Here is a 16,710-nt window from a genome sequence, read left to right as displayed (position 1 = left end):
AAGACCGAGTCGAAGCTTGAAAACGAAATCAAACTGAAACCGAAAGTCAAACCGAGCTGAACTCTCTAAGCCAAATACAAGTCCAGTCCGAGCCAAGTCTCTTTTTCCGACGAACAAGAAAGAATAACAAATCCGTTAAGAGATCGTCGTCTACGAGTCCAAACGTTAATGGCGCCAGCGGCGTCGACAGCGACGTAAGCTTTAAATTTGGATGTTGTGTGTTTTTTTTTTTTTTTCGTTGTCGATTTTATGTTTTTGGCGTCTTCAAGCTGGCCTAAAGGTTTCTTTCAGTCGTAATTTTGGCAGCCAAACGTGCGGATGGCCAGAAAATTTGAAGCGCGTGCCAAGCGAGAAACGAAGATCGAACAGAAATAAGCAAAAAGTCGCAGCCTACGATCAGTGGCAAGTGATCATAGTTGATCAGTGTGAGTTTTTCCGCAAAACTGGGATAGAGGAAAAGTGATTTTCCCAAGAGGTGTTTACAAGTGTTGGGCTTCCATTTGGTGGTCTGCCACCTGAAGCATAAAGTTTTGTTAATTGGTTAAAGGTGGTCAATACTGATTATTGACAGAGTGAAGTGTGAAGAAATATTGACTTAAAAGATATAATAGTAAATGCAAATACAACAAAAAAAAAAAAAACAAATTGCACAAATCAAATAGAGAAAAGTGATTGCTAAATTGGGGAGCTGAGATTTGTTGAAAAAGATATTTCAAAAATCAGTCGATCGAAAGAATTTGGTTCAAATATTTGTCGTATGCCTTGACAAAGTAAATTTTCCATGCAAATTCTCTTGTAATTATTTATATATATGTATGTAATTAACTAAAACAACAAAATTCACTCTCGAAATGTGCAATCAAGCCAACAACAACAGCAACAACAAGTCACAACTTGCAATTTTAATTAAATCAAATTATGAATGTTCATATAGAAATATGCAATCCAAATTGATTAACATATAACATGTGAGCTCAATTGAATGTCGAGTACTGTAGACCCTGCCAAACCATAAACCAAATAACTAAATCAAAAGAAGAAAAAAACCACAAAAGTGCCAAGACCTAAAGAAAAACAAAAAAGCGTGGAAAAGTCTCAAGTGTGAAGTTCTCGTGTGAGTTACGACGAGCAAACTTAAGTCGCGTAAGTCGAGCAAAAAAACCAGTCAAAACCAAAAAAAAAAACTGGTAGCTTTAATTTTGTGCAAAACTGAATTTGTAATGATGATTATGCAGATGTCTGTCAGTCGGTCTTCCACCTGCTGATTGATAGAATAATTGCTTTCATGATGTGGAGCTTTTTATGTTTCGAGAGCTCAAGAAATTTAAATATTATAAATGCGCGACTCTAGAAAAGGTTATTGATCTAACAAGATGTGAACAGAAGAAACTGTTGCCTCAAAATCACATTATATAAGACTGACAGGCATAATAATTCGATGATTTATTAAGAATTTAACAGGTTTTGTATTTCGTTCGCTTTCAATCCGAAGCGGCAAAAGATACATCGACAAATTAAGGTGAACTTTAATTATGATAGATCAGCCTCTCAGATTATATAACAAACTCGAGAATGTGAAGGATTTGTTGTTAGAACTGATCCAAAGTCTTGAAAGTTTAAGCGATTGTATTGACTGGCAAGTGATTAAGAAATAATACAAAAATATCCGTTTATGTCATCTGCCAAATTAAATAAATGGTTAAAAACAAATTCGTTATTCTTGAAATAGGAAAAAATTATGATAATTAGCCTTTTGTATTTAGCCAACGGCAAATCAATTCGCAATGCATGACCAAAAACAACAAAATCTTATTAACAAACCAATAGAAACAGATACTGTTTGGATTTTCATTTCCTTACAATTGGTGACTAGAAACTGACTAACTAAAGGGCAATAGTTATGGGAATCTAGTGCTAGTACAAGGTCTTAAAATGTGTTCAGAAGCACGTACTATGTATTACATTTTACCTTGGTTTATTTAAAGCATATAAATCAATTTTGAAAAATTTCAACAAGTAATTGTTTCTTTGACAAGAAGGCTTACAAAGGGTACAAAAATGTGTGTCAAATGCTGATCAAAAAGTAATTCAAACAATCTTGATTATTTAGCTGAGTTTTCGAGAGTCCTTTTTCAGTTTTATTTCATATATATAATGATTACCTTAAGGCTAAAATCTGTTCTTGTTTTTCTTTTTTCGAAGATTCTCTTCCTTTTGAGCAAGACTTTTGCGATAGCATCAAAGCCTTTAAGTCTTCAACTAGTCTCACTTCTGTAATTAGTAACAGTAAACTGCATATTGATATTTATCTAAGTTTGGGCCGCTTCCATGTATTGTTCAATAGCTCATTTGGTCAGCCATTAGAACACCTTTGAGCAACATTTCCTCGCCTGAATGCCCACGAAATGTAACTAAGACTACATGGTTATATACTCAGAGAATCGTATGTATGTACATACAGACAACTGGTGTGGTAGATGGCATACCTAACTAGCTAGTTAGCAGTGCAATCTTCAATCGGCAGTGTTCGATCTGGGTTGCGCAACTTTTTAATTTTCGCCTTTATTGCCTCAATGTGGGCATTTCACACATCGAGACAAGAACGATACGTGTTTCGCATAGAAACCCAACGACGATTCCGACGATTCCGGCGGCGACTATTGCTACTAGTACAAACCACTTCGACCTATGCACCACATTCCTGACATGGCAGGCAACTAAATTGCATTGATTACACGACGACGACGACGACGACGACTGCGATGACGACAACAACGCCGCAGCGTTGCAGCGAGTGTCTCACGGAGGCAGCATCCATAGCCACAAAATGCCAGACGGGTCTTAGTTATAAGTTAAGTCATTTGGTTTTGCTAGCTAATGCAACTGCAGTTCAAAGTTATTTTTTCAAATAAATTGTTTATGCTTTTCTGATTTTATTTTTTGTTCACTCTTCGCCTTGGCCAGTTGTTGTTGCTGCTGTTGTTGTGTTGTAGTGGATGCTACGAGGTGAGCTAGCCAGCTGCCATCTGTGGGCACTTGGCGGGTGGACTTTGTTTGCATTATGGTCACAACATTCACAAATGTAACAATTTAGCCAAGTAGTTTGTACTTTAATACCTGAACATTGCAAACACTTTGTTGTCATCCTTCAGCCGGGGAGGGGGTTCAATTTGAAGATGAATTAAAACGATCGATCAAATCCAGCGTTCGAACAATAGTCTTAACATGATCTACTCGACTTGTGGCCGAGGTGGACCAGAGACTGGAGTGTCTATGCATATTCTGATTAAGTGATCGATCATTCGCAGATCTCCAAGTGTGTTTGACATTTTGCATTATCCGTGGGTGTAGCACATTGATAATCTTTGAACAGAGTTCTGCAAAGGTGATCAACTTCAGCAGATTATGGCCAGGCAAAATCACGACTCTTTAAATCTATTTACGACTTTGTAACATTATACCTATCCATAAAAGCATATCTCGATATAATCGGTTGGACATTATTTAAAAAGAGATTACTACAAAAATCTCAAGTCAAGGTTGAGTTCTCATAACATACAAAATTTGACTGTCACTTGGAAGAACTTGGTCAATTCCAACGTTAACGAATATTATTCATACATAAGACTGTTTAGTCGAGGAACTTGATGGATTACAATCCAAAATGTAATTCTCATTCATTTGTTCCCTTTATAAATGAACTTTTCTAGTTGGTTGAACATGGCTAGAAATTTCAATAGCCTGTTTTTGGAGTATTAACCTTCGCACTTTACATTCTGTAATTGTAATACGCATACAATTTCCTTTGACTTTTCCTTTTGTATTCTTCTTATTATCATTACACCTATTCAACCACATTACAGTGTGTTATACAAGATTTTGAAGATGACTTTACCCAAACCACAAACAACAAAAGGCTAACCTTCTCACATACTCCATTTAAAGCTCTCAACGGCCCATCATTTTCAGTTATGGACGAGTTCCGTAAACCATTAACCCATTAACTGAGTGGATACGCTCTGGCCAAGTAATCACTCTGTTTGGTTACACCCATCTCAACTCTGAATACTCGCAGAGAGCGACCCTACAACAAGGTTCTTCACAGCTGTCAATGGGCATTATGACCTTTTTGTATTGTCCATAAGTTTGTGTATCTAAGACCAAGCACCATTTTCACGCCAGTCATCCAACTACTGACCTTAGCAAAATCTCTAAAGTCGAAATATCAAGTCAAAGCCCCGTAAGCAAAACTATTAATAACTAGCAAAAAAGCGAAGAAAAAACAGATTTTGCACAGTGCATAAGTGGAGATTCGAGAGGCTTTGGTGCAGCTCATTAAGCGGGCAGCAAAGAGCATAACAGCAAAGCAGCTGCCACCCATTAATAGGCTGGAGTTGCTGACTCTTCCAAGAAGATACAAAGCCAAAAAGAAAAAATGAACCAAAACACTTGAGGGAACTTGAACAGGCAACAGTGAGGCACTCAGGCAGCCAGCCAAGACGCTCAATGGAAACGAAAACAAAAGTGAAAAGGTCAGCAGCACCAGCAGCAGTTGGGCACTCAGCCAGGCAGGGAGTCGCTGAATCAGCCGAAGCTGGGAAGTCGAAGGTGCAATATTCAGCCAACTGTAGCCGCCAAGCTCAAACGATTTGCTAGTAATACCCTAGACCAAAAGGTGGTTACTACACGGTTAGACAACAGATAATAAAAAGTCTTCGAAAGGAATTTACTTGTAAAATTTTTATTTATTTGTGGAACCAAAGTCCAGATGGATCAGAGCTAAATCAACATAAGTTAAGCACTGCCCATAAAGTCTTTGTAATAGCTTAGCCCAATCCAACATTCCCACAAAACCTTGAAAGCCCGAATGGGTTTGATAAAGTTCTAAGCTCGAAATTGAAATATTTATTTGTATTCCAAATAGTTTTATCAACTTGCATAACAGTTGACTATCAACATTCAAATGATTCTTTATTATTGTTCGATTGTAAAACTACAGCAATTGGTTTTGCAAATTACAATCTTTTACACACTTGGCCATTTCGAAATCCATTCTGAATATCTAAACATTTTTGTATTTGTTTAAATCCCATTTTTGAATTGTAGATTCATTTTTATTACTTTTAATTTACTCAATAATTATTAACAAATCATTTTCTAAGTTAGATTAGCATACTAAACGAATGAATATTTAACATTCAAATCTATAAATTCTTCTGTTTTTAAGTGGCAGAATTCCTAATCTAATATCGATTTGCCCTTCTCTTACTAATTTATACATCCATTCTTAAAAGGCTTTAAAATACATTTAATATTTATCTTAAAATTCATCAGTCTTTTCACAAAAGCGGAATTCTAAGCTATTAAAGATCAAGATCAACTTCTGATTCAAATCTAATATTGTACACACATATGTGGATCCTGTTGGCTCCAAAGTATTCTCCCAGTGACCTTTGCTTCATGAAGTTGTAAAGTAGAATCCTTATGTTTATGAGGACTTCGATTTCAAATAACAAACATATTTTACTTCAAATTCTATCCGACAATTTACCTCATGCTTTTCCTTAACAGCTTTGATATCGAATGGAATATTGGACTTTATATTCGCTATATTAGATACATATATTCGATTCCTATCACACAAAATCATCAGATATTATAAATAGCAGATACTATATCCTAGATGTTTAGTGGATTTCATCAAGACTCCTGAAACCCACAGAGTTGTGATCAATTTTAAGGGGTTAATTTAACAAATGAATAATGACAGATTTATTTTTTCTTCTTCTTTAACCTATCTTCGTGTTATCTATAATTCTATCTGTAGTATACAATTCAATCTATGGTATACAAGACAACACCCAAAATGTTTAGTTTTCGAATGGAAGTAAGACCCTTCAAAGATTTATTATTTTAAGGAGGATTTTATCTTGCTAACTGAAAATTCTTCAACAAAAATGATGGCTTTTGGACATTTAAAATGTAGTGTAACCAAGATTCGTTGTGAACACAAGTTGCTACCTCTTCTTTTTGAGTCTTATTGCCATTTGGGTTTCTTTCAGTTATCGTTTGTTTCGTTTTTATTATTGTTGTATTTGTTTTTCTCTTCTCATTTTGATTCCGGCTAACAAGTTGCGCTTGCGCATTTTGTACACTTGGCCCAGGTTTATGCCAGCAACAAAATACACAAACTTACCAACAAACATCTGTATACGTATGTATGTACAGATGTATGTATGGATGTTATAGAGAAATATTTTGGCTCTTTGTAGTAGACAAGTTAATGCTAAAGTTGCAGCAGTTGCCGGGCTTGAAAGATCTTGCCCAATGTATTCGCATTTTAATTTTTTTCTAAACTATTGGCCAATGCTCTTTTGGGCCTTCTCATGCCTCGCCGATGGCTCTTTGAGAAAATAATTTAAAACTGAATTGCAGCTGGGGTAATTTACGGATGCTACACGCGGTTTTTGTGGTCATTTGGGATGCTTTAATAATTAATGGATTGTAATTGAGGGGAATGGAGTGGAAGAAGCGTAATTGAAGAAGCTTTGGATATTGTGCAAGGTTTGCGAATGAAGTTGGTTGACAACTTTCAAATGGAAATGGAAATGAAAATGTGCGAATAAATTGACAGCACTTTCGTTTTCCATTTCACAATTCGATTGCCTTTCTAACAACCCAAAAGAAAACCCCAAAACTTATTAAACTATTTGCAGGAGTGAAGAAGCATCCGTCGGCGGCCCTACCACTCTGATCTCTCGAATGAGCTGGCATTAGCAAATGGCACACAGACAATAGCAATTACCCTCTGCAATTGCTTATGCAACCGAAACAGCAATCTTCAATTGACATTTGGAATAAAATCACAGCAAAGCAAGGCAAAGTCGGAAAATTAAAGCCTCTGGCAACGGCGGAGTCAGTTAGCTGAGTTGAGTTGAGGTGAGGTTGATCTCTGTCAATCATGGACGGACAGAAGCCACTTGATGTTGCCGCCGCCATGACTAATGAGACGTCATCATCGGCGGGTGGGTTGAGACGACAGCCCACCAAGTATCCCCATGGCCTAAACATAACCGTTCAGACGATAGACGACAACCTGGCCGACGATGATGACTACTCCCGCGCCTCGACCCTACGCAGCAGCTCTTCCAGCGATGCCTGCTGGACTGAGACGCAGAAGTATCGCATCGGCATGCTGGGTAATCCGGAAACATTAGCCGAATTGCAGGTGCGTCGCTATAAGTATCCGCTCAAAGCCAACTATTATCTAAATGGCGGTGGCTTGGGTAATCCTCAAGGAAAGCCCGCGGCGACTCCGCTCATGCTTTTGGGCTATGCGAAACGGGCTTGTCGCTGGAAATATATGCGATGGCCCATTATATTCGTGGCCAGCGTTCTGCTGTTTTTTGGCCTGATCACCTACTGCCTGTGGTTGCACGATGTCAGCGTGGCACGGGCACGTTTCCTGCAGCGACGCTATGAGGCATCACTAACATCGACAAGCACAGAAGGGGGTGGCAGTGGTGCCTGGAACGATGACGGGGAAACAATGGACGTGATGACAACGGCGGCAACAACAGAGCATGATCATGAACAGCACGAGTCCACGAGGCTTCAGCCGATTGATATTATTCATAGGGAATTCTCAACGGAATCGGCAGAGATGACAGAGGACAGCGAAGAAGCGGTGGAGGAGCGACCAGCAGAGGGGGACGATGACTATGATGATACATTGCTACCTGCAGACAGTATTCGCTTTACATCGGGCCATCAAAATAGCTTTGGAGTGCCCATCGAGCAGGATAAGAGGATGTTGCAATTGCTAAAAGAAGTGAGTTTAAATCCAAACAAAAATGTTTAACATTCCCTTAAACACAGAGTTTAAGTAGATTGTAATTCATGTTAGTTACTCAACTATTTTATGGCCATTTAAATAAAAACAACAACAAAAAAGCCATAAACTTGGCCACCAGTGGCATTTCAGTGCCGAATGGCAAGTTGTTTTGAAGTAGTTCTTGGTATGTCAGACTTAAAAGTTTTAGGAGCGGCGAGCATTATCTTTACATGCACACTTTTACTTTCATTTTGCGAACTAATTAATCAATCAATCAATCAATAAATAGTTGCTGCCGAAACCGCATTCAACTCCATCGGGCAGTGTGCAGCCACTGACTCGCGTCTCCCCCCACACTGCCACCGCCACAGTCTGCAGTCAGTGGGAAGCCAACGGCAGCAATGACCACGACACCATCGAGCAACTCTGCCGGCTGTTACTCCACAATGTTGCCCATGTGCCGCGGCGTTCTGGACTACGATCTAACCTATAACAATGGCAGCTCTGCGCCGCGGGACTCCATCTCGATGGCCGCCTACGAGCAGCTCATTCAGGCCAACTGCTCGGCTCGGGCTGTGGAGTTTGTGTGCGCCACTTTGGAACCGGAATGTCGACCCTCTCATATTGGCCAGCTGCCGCCTTGTCGTCGCATCTGCAAGGGTAAATCCAGATGAATTTCCCTGACTGATGTGCTCATTAATCAACTCCCTCCTCGTTTGTTTTAGCCATCCTGGAGGCCTGCTCCATAGTGATTGCCAATTCGGATGCGTTGAGTGAACTGTTCGACTGCAGTTTCTATCCCGACTCGCATGAGAATCACAAATGCGAGGATCCAACACGCAGACGGGATCATTGCTATGCCAGCGAGTTCCAATGCCACGACGGTAGCTGCATTCCCCAGCAATGGCAATGCGACAACATCAAGGACTGTGCCGGCGGCGAGGATGAGGACGAGCAGTGTCTGGTGTGTGAGCAGCATGATGAGTTCCGTTGTCGTTCGAACGAAAAATGCATTCCAGAGAACCAGCGTTGCGATCTCAACTACGATTGCGCCGATGGCAGTGACGAAGAGGACTGCGATGACTATGGTTCGGGGGACTCAACGCCCTTCGATGAAGCCGAACTGAATGCCTTCCCCAGGATATTTTCCTATGCCAGTTTTCTGTCCCCAAATGAGACGAATGACAAACTTTATACGTATATCACAGCCACCACAGATGAAGAGGCCGGCACGGAAACTAAATACCAACTACACCGAGTCGAAGCGCCCAACAGCCCCGCAGCCAACAATTCTGAAGAGGCCAATGGAGGACCCAAGGGATTTGGTATGATCTCTCTATTCCAATTTACAAAACATTAGGCAATTAATACTCTCACTTTGTAATTAGTTAACTTTCGAGATAGCAAAGAGATCATGATGACCAGTGATTCGGAGAACAAGTTTAAGTATTCTGCACAGCGGACCAATCGCACCACAAGTAAATTTAGTCTAGTTCCCTCGACGACACCTGCAGCCCGGACGGCCAGTGCTATTCCGAGTTCAGCTCTGCTGCAGCAACGGGAAAGGGAGCGAAGAGTGTCCACAACCACCACAACACCAAGAACCACAACGACTGCCACAACTTCAGCCACATCAACTAATCCAACAACCAGATCAAGTCCGGGGAGCACTTCATGTCAGCCCCATGAATTGCGCTGTGTGAGCGGCAAGTGCATTACCGTTAGTCAGTTGTGCGATAAGGTAAGCCAATTCAACCACTGAAGCTCCACCCAATTGCCATAACTTTTTAATCATAGCAAATCGATTGCCCCGATGCCGCCGATGAACTCATGTGCGTCTATCGAGAGCGTCCGAGTGGCAGACGTGGGAGTAGCACCAGCACCACAAGAACCAGCTCGATATCTTCATCATCTTCATCGTCATCATCATCATCATCAACATCATCATCTGCTGCCTTTCTTCCGGATGCCCCATCGCCATCAACAGTGATGACCACAACAACGACAACAAGACGCTCGGTTAGGACCACCCCAAATCGAAGTCGAAAGCCCAAATCTTAGACAACTTTTCTCCATATAATAATACCGCTATATATTTGTATGTAAATCTAAATATTTTATATCTAATTAATATTTATGTGTAAATTTCTTTCATTTCTTATGCGCTCGCTATATGTATAATATAATATTTGGCTAGCATTTAAGTTGTTAGTAGTTAGATTTGTTTGACTATTTTTATACACCGAAATGGAATTGTAAATTGTATTTTTAGCAATTGAATAAAATTAAGTTGTGAATATCAAATGAAGAGATTGGTTGAAAATGAAAGGAACTACAAATATTGAGGTAAGTTTGTGTCACTTCTTCCCGACATTAACTGACCACTAAGGATCACTTACAACATATCCTATAGAGGCTTAAATTTAGAAGAACTTAAAAGAAACAGGTCAATACATCAGCTAAAATTAGTGACTGCTTTACTTCAAAAAATCTATCAACAAAGTTTAACAGAAATGACAAAATGTTCCAAAGGAAACCTTCAAATAAGTATCTGATAATTTACAGAAGAAGATGAATCTTTATAAGATTTGGCAATCTACATATCTATCTCATAGCTAAGGCAACACACAATACTGAAGGGATTCAAGAGATTAAGTAAGAATCTAATACCAAAACAGTCAAAATAAAGAGAACATTCGTCTTAAATATATAGCTTACCTAACTTGGACACTTCAAAATTTATAATCAGCATCTACAATGAAAGCAAGTATCTTTGGCTAAGGTCCATGCCACGACTTTCTTGTGCTGTTTGGTCTAACTCGTAATTGTGGCTTGAATTTTTAATGAGTAACAATTATATGTTGTCAATAGACAAGTCTGGTTTTGGGCCCTGCACTTTTCTACATAGCTCTGCCACAGAATGACCTTGTCAGGAGCATAATAGAAACCAACTAACCCATGAATCCATTGTCTTTGTTACTTTCAAAACCCAATTTTAGTCGGAAAATACAACAATACCATTTAAATTTCAAACGAAATCAATATAAAATTAAAGTCGGGACATTATTACATACAATTTCACAACAACCTTGATACAGAGACCAGCCAGACCAGGCGACCAAGGCGACCAACCGATCAACCCACGCATAGAAAGTCATTCAAATCATTTTCGACCAATTCAATTAACAAGGTCCATTGTTGTCGATGCATAAAGCTGAAATAGGAACGGACTCGAGCCAGAGAGGCATTGCTGGGGGGGCCATTATCAATATGAACACAGCTGACTGACTGCATATGCCGGCGACAGAGACTAGAAACAGGCTGATAGGCCAACACAGCACATAGCCAGACACCCACACAAATGCTCGGGACAAACAATGAAACATTATACAGTTTCCAGTATCCATATGACAAAATGCAAAATGAGGAAGAGACAAACAACAGAAACCCAACAGCAACATCAGCCGCAGCAACAGCAGCAACAACAACACCAAAGCACTTGTCAACGGGCAAATCCAAAGCGGCAAACAGATTAAATTGCAGTCAGTTCGTGTCTATGTCCACATCCGACTCAGAGTCGGAGTCGGAGCCGGAGTCGCTGACAACATTGCAGTTTCAGTTTCAGTTCCAGTTTCTCTCTGCATACCCTGTAAATACTTACAGATATATATAGGTTAAGCGAAGTATATTTAATCATTCAAAAACAAATGTGAGAAATGGTTCTGGTTCTTCTTCGGACTAAACTGTGATATATTCCAAGTAGGAGCTCCTAGATATGATGATGTCTTCTCACTTTTTGTATCATACTTACATTTGAGTAGTGAATTCATAGCGGGTACAGCAAGGATTGCAGGGTATTTGGAAGTCAACACTTTGCCTTCACACACCCAATGGCTTGTTCCTGCTTAGGGGCTGTTGCAGATTGCAAAAACTCCACCACAGAAGTTAAATACGCTTTGATTTCACCCCGAACAACAGAATGGGAAAAACGGCACGATAATTCTCCCTGTTTTTTGGGCACTTTTCTGATTGATTGCCATCAAAAATCCGATTTTTGGCATAACGGCAAATGCGATTTGATTGCTGTCTTTGTTTCCTCTGTTTTTTCCTTCTTCCCCTTTTTTTTTTTTTTGACAACGTTTTTGATAACTATTAATATATGTTTTCAGCAAAAAAAAATCCCTAAAAAATCCGTCAGACCAACAACAACAACTTTTCTGCACAATTGCATCAACTGACGAACATTTTGTGGGGATAAAAACAAAAAGTGTCATTTTCTTTTCCTGTTTTCCTGCTTCTTTTTTTGCCATTTAATTTTGGGTTACATTTGATACTACTCCACACTTTTTGACAGCTGTCAGCTATACACATTTTCACCTTAATTAAGTGATATTAATCGTCTTTTGAAATCTCGGACTCTTTAAAAGAGAAAAACCAAAAAACGGAAAAAGGTGCGATACATGACGCGTGCCGAAAACGTAAGAGAAAACGCCCCTGAAAAATAATAGCAAAAGTCATTCTATGGGTATTAAAAGCTTTTAGCATTTAGTTTGCCTTGAGATAGGGCATGGAAAATGGAAAATGGAATGGAAATGGACACGCATAATTTTCATTTTAGTGCCCTTTTTGGTGGAACCTTTTTGCTGCTGGTATTTTCTTTTTTTCATCTTCTCATCTTTGTTTGTCTTTCCCCTCCGGGCAATATTGTTAATGGAGCCGATTCTAATGGCCTCGTTTTGGGTCGCCCCATGTGTGTATATGTATGAGTGTACATGTGTGTGTGTGTCTGAGTGGGTGTTAAGATTTGAGAGCTTAGTTTTTGCCATATGTGTCCGTATGAAAGGACCAGAAATTGATATGACCATCAAATTAATTGAAATTTTATCCTTGCGAAAATGTAACCTGTTGCACGTCGAGCAAAAAAGGTTTCAATTCTAGTTTCATGGCTTTAAGCATAAACTGCAAAGAAAAGTTGATCGAAATTTAAATGAAATTTGAGTTGGAAAAGAAATATCTCTGTCTTAAGAAGTTCTTCTAATCCCACCAAATCGGCACAGTCTAATATGTGAATACTACAAATTTCAATGTTTAAAGTACATTGTGGTTTACCGAATTGGTTTCAGTTGGTCTCTATGATTCTAAGATTAAGGGTATTCACCTTATAACCAATGACTTACGATGAACTCGAAAAGAGGCCTTAAGCCACTCAGTTAATTTCCTTTTGATAACCCATCCATAAACTATCGAATGACCTTTTGGTAATAAGTACCTACAAATGTATATACTTATATGTATGTTCCTTATTCTTGCCCTTTGGCTGACCCTTTTTCTTATGCTTCCTGGGTTTGCTTCCTGAGATATGGCACCCTTCCTTGCACATGCCCACCCCGAGAATAGATGTCCCGCCGTGTCCTCCAAATAAACACCCATAATTACTGAGCTCATCATATCGGCACCCAGTGTTACGGTTGATCGTTTTTAAATTGCAGATGCATTGCACACTTCCGCCCCGATGGCAGGACAAGAAGCTGGCTGAATAAAGGAGGAGGATGAACGCTCCCAAAGTGGATTTAAATGGGCGACAACGATGTCGTCGGCACTTCAAGAAGTTGACATAATTATGCCAGCAGCACCAAGACACTGCAACTTTCTGTAGCATTTTAGTATTATTGTGCAACAGCAACCCCCTCGGACCCTAAGAAGTCATTGTCTTGGACAACCCTTACGACAGTCTGGCTGCCATCCTGCCTGCCTGCTGGGTGCCATCTAGGGATAATGATGATCCCTTTTACCATTCTCTGGCTTTTGCATTCCTCTCCGACAGTTGCCACAGCAACTACCCAGACTACAAGAAAATGGGCGTAGCATATTCAGATTTTGCATCAAAGTAACTTTTAAAGTACAGTCGGACCATTAACGAAACAACAAAAGAGGAAAGCAAGAAAATCATTAAGCGCATTTTCCAATTGATTTCACGTTGGCCAGCCGCAAAGAGGAGAAAACTTGACCAAAATCAATAAGCAACCAAAAGGCAACCGCATAAACACAAAAACCGACTACAGACATCGGCTGAAGGGACGTGAAGATTGTCAGGCGGCAATTTTTGTATTTTTTCTGTGTTTTTGGTGTCTGCTTATTCAGTCAGGCATAGACCCAGCCCAGGCCAGACCAAGCCAGACCAGACCAGACAAATGATATACCCAGCACTCAATGAAGTGTAAGGATAATTTGGAATTACAAATAGTTGGGCTAGCAGATTCTCAAAATTATGAATCAGATCTGCTATAGATTACAGATCAGGACACGAAATTTACTTTCTTGGATAAAGAATGAGAATCTTTAAACTAAAACCGATGGCAAGTTGGGAATTCAAGTATATAATATACATATCTTAACCTAACCAAACAATACATATAGTGAACGAACTTTTTATCTTCTATATATTAATCTTTATAATGAAATTATTTCAATTCGACCTTTAAACTTAAGTGAAAACTTGTATATAAGCCGGGTAGAGATCAGTCTTCAAAAGAAGAGTATCAGAAACAACCAACTATCTTCTTCTGATAGAAGACTCTGCTAAAAAACTCCAGAACTGCAATTGTCATTTCATTTCTTCAACGCTAAAACTAGTTGCATTCAACAAACAAATATTTGTATTTTGTGAATAAGAAATGAAATGAAAACATTAAGAAATCATAATATATTAGGTATTACGGGGTCTATACAGTTTTAGAGTAGAATAAATTTCCAGCTTGCCATCAATAAAAGGAAATCAAAATGGGGGAGAGGGGTGAAAGGGAATGCCAACTCCTGTCGCATTGTTGCAAAATTGATGTGTCCCTACCAATCTCTGCTACCTACCAACATCCGAGTATGCCAAAAATGAAGAGAAAAAAACTCGGAGGAAAGGAAAACCAAAAGTGAAAATTGCTCTTCAGCTTCAGAGCATCTTTTTACGCCTGATTGCAGCTCAAACAATCTCTACCTCAACAATATGTGTGTTGTGTGTGCGTGTGTGGCTTCTGCAGAGGGTTTTTCACAATTGATTTGATACAACTCTGTGCCACCCCCTCCTCAACACACACAAACACACACACACACACACACACACACCCCTCCTCTGTGTGGCCATTAGATGAAGAAAAAAGCAAACACACATTCGAATGATTTACGAGGTTCGAGAATGCCTGAAAAAGGATAACAGGACACATTTTGTTTGATCATTTGCATAAATGCCCATTAAATCATCCTGAGCTGCTGGCCAATACTTCTCACTCTGACAAGTAAAAGTTGTTCGTTGGGTGTCCAGTTTTCCAACCATACCTCAGCACCTCAGTTAAACCTTGTTGCCGTTGTAGGCCCCCCGTTAATTGTTACTGCCATGGCCTCTCACATGGAGTTTCTCATTCAACATTTGCATTCGCCGTCCTCACATTGAATGTCAAGTTCAAAATGATTTAGTGACTATTTGTTTCTTTCTTTCATTTTCTCTCCCTCTCACCATGGAGCCTAGGGTAATTAATTTACCAGCTGGCATGGAAGGGCTAAACATTTGTTAGCGATACCTGGCCAAAAAACAAAAAGTTTCACAAAAGTTTTCGGATGAGAAGTTAGTGAATGTTTTGATAAGCCATTTCATTATTTCGGGGTTAGCTGATGACTGTGCAATCATTCCAACTCATTAGCGGTTGGTAAATGCATTTCGTTTGGAAGATTTTCTGATTAGGATTCCTTTAAACTTAAATACTACAATTTAAGGAAATATTGGTAAATGACTTACAATCACAATTAATTGAAAGTAATAAAAGAAAATGATTCATTGTGGTAACTTTAGTTGCTTTTGAGTATGACAAGCCGATTGGTAAGTTAACTGATCTTTAACTACATATATGTATTAAGCCTATTTTGGTCATTCCTCTTAGTTAGACCAATCTTCAAATAGTAATACCTTTATGGCCATAATTTTGCATAACTTTTTGGTCGAAACTCTCACCTTTCCCATGGTCTATCAATTTTAAAGAGTTGCATCTTAATTTTATGGCTTGCTTCCGAGTTATGAAATGCCATTAATGCTGAGAAAGTTAGATAAGGAAAATTGGACTAGTTTTGAGTCATGAGTCAAAAATTCGAATACTAATCAAAAGATGGAATTTCTTAAGGCAACATTGACCAAGTTAGAGGCTCTTGAGCTCTAGTTTTGTTATATTTATCGTTTCTATTGAATTTTTGGTGGACAACTTTTATGAATTCAATTTCATTCGATAATACATAGTTTGAAAAAATAACAAAAGTTATTGTTGTATTATGGTATTTGGTCGTTGAGAACCAAGTCATCTTTTAGTATTGTGATCATTTTAGCCATGAGCTCAAAATAATTATAAAAATCACTTTATCGACTTTCAATTTATGTGTCATTATGTTACATGAACATCTAAAAAAAAGGTTTTGCTTTTAAGAGGATACATTTATGGTGTCCTGAACATTAATTGTCTGCAGATTCACTTTCTCTAACAGACGTTCTTTGTCTTGTTCCATTTTACTAAATTTTGTCAGGGCACAATTACTTCTTCCAATTAAAACTTGATGTGCTTAGCTTTTCTTCGGCAATTGACCTGATTTTGTATGCATTATAGTTTCCTCATGTCATTCGAGTGGTGGATGAAACCTTCAAGCCAAAGAACATGGGTCATTGCAGGTGATATTAGTTTGGGTTGGAATCGATTCAATCAACTATTATGCCTAATTAACTCCATTTGTTGAATGACTAAGAAAACCCTTTCTTTATGGCTAAAAACCATACAAAAGACACTTATGTCAATAGGTTTCAGCCGTCAATTGCAATCCACACCCATGGCCATGTACATAGTTACAAA

General features: G+C 39.0%; 1 protein-coding gene across 1 annotated transcript; it reads left to right on the top strand.

Annotated features, from left to right (window-relative positions):
• Window positions 1–248: 248 nt before the first annotated feature.
• On the top strand, window positions 249–9,998 carry LOC137572579 (uncharacterized). The gene is given in 7 exon segments (XM_068284330.1): window positions 249–425; window positions 6,717–7,831; window positions 8,124–8,183; window positions 8,185–8,494; window positions 8,560–9,159; window positions 9,223–9,575; window positions 9,632–9,998. Coding segments are annotated over 6 exon segments (2,457 nt in total). The 5' UTR covers window positions 249–425; window positions 6,717–6,961; the 3' UTR covers window positions 9,896–9,998.
• The last annotated feature ends 6,712 nt before the right edge of the window (window positions 9,999–16,710 follow it).

Source organism: Drosophila tropicalis, unplaced genomic scaffold, assembly GCF_018151085.1.
Source record: "Drosophila tropicalis isolate 14030-0801.00 unplaced genomic scaffold, ASM1815108v1 contig_39, whole genome shotgun sequence".
NCBI classification, from domain to species: Eukaryota; Metazoa; Arthropoda; class Insecta; order Diptera; family Drosophilidae; genus Drosophila; species Drosophila tropicalis.
The sequence above is the reverse complement of the archived record's forward strand: the minus strand, read 5'-3'. Positions and strand labels throughout refer to the sequence as shown.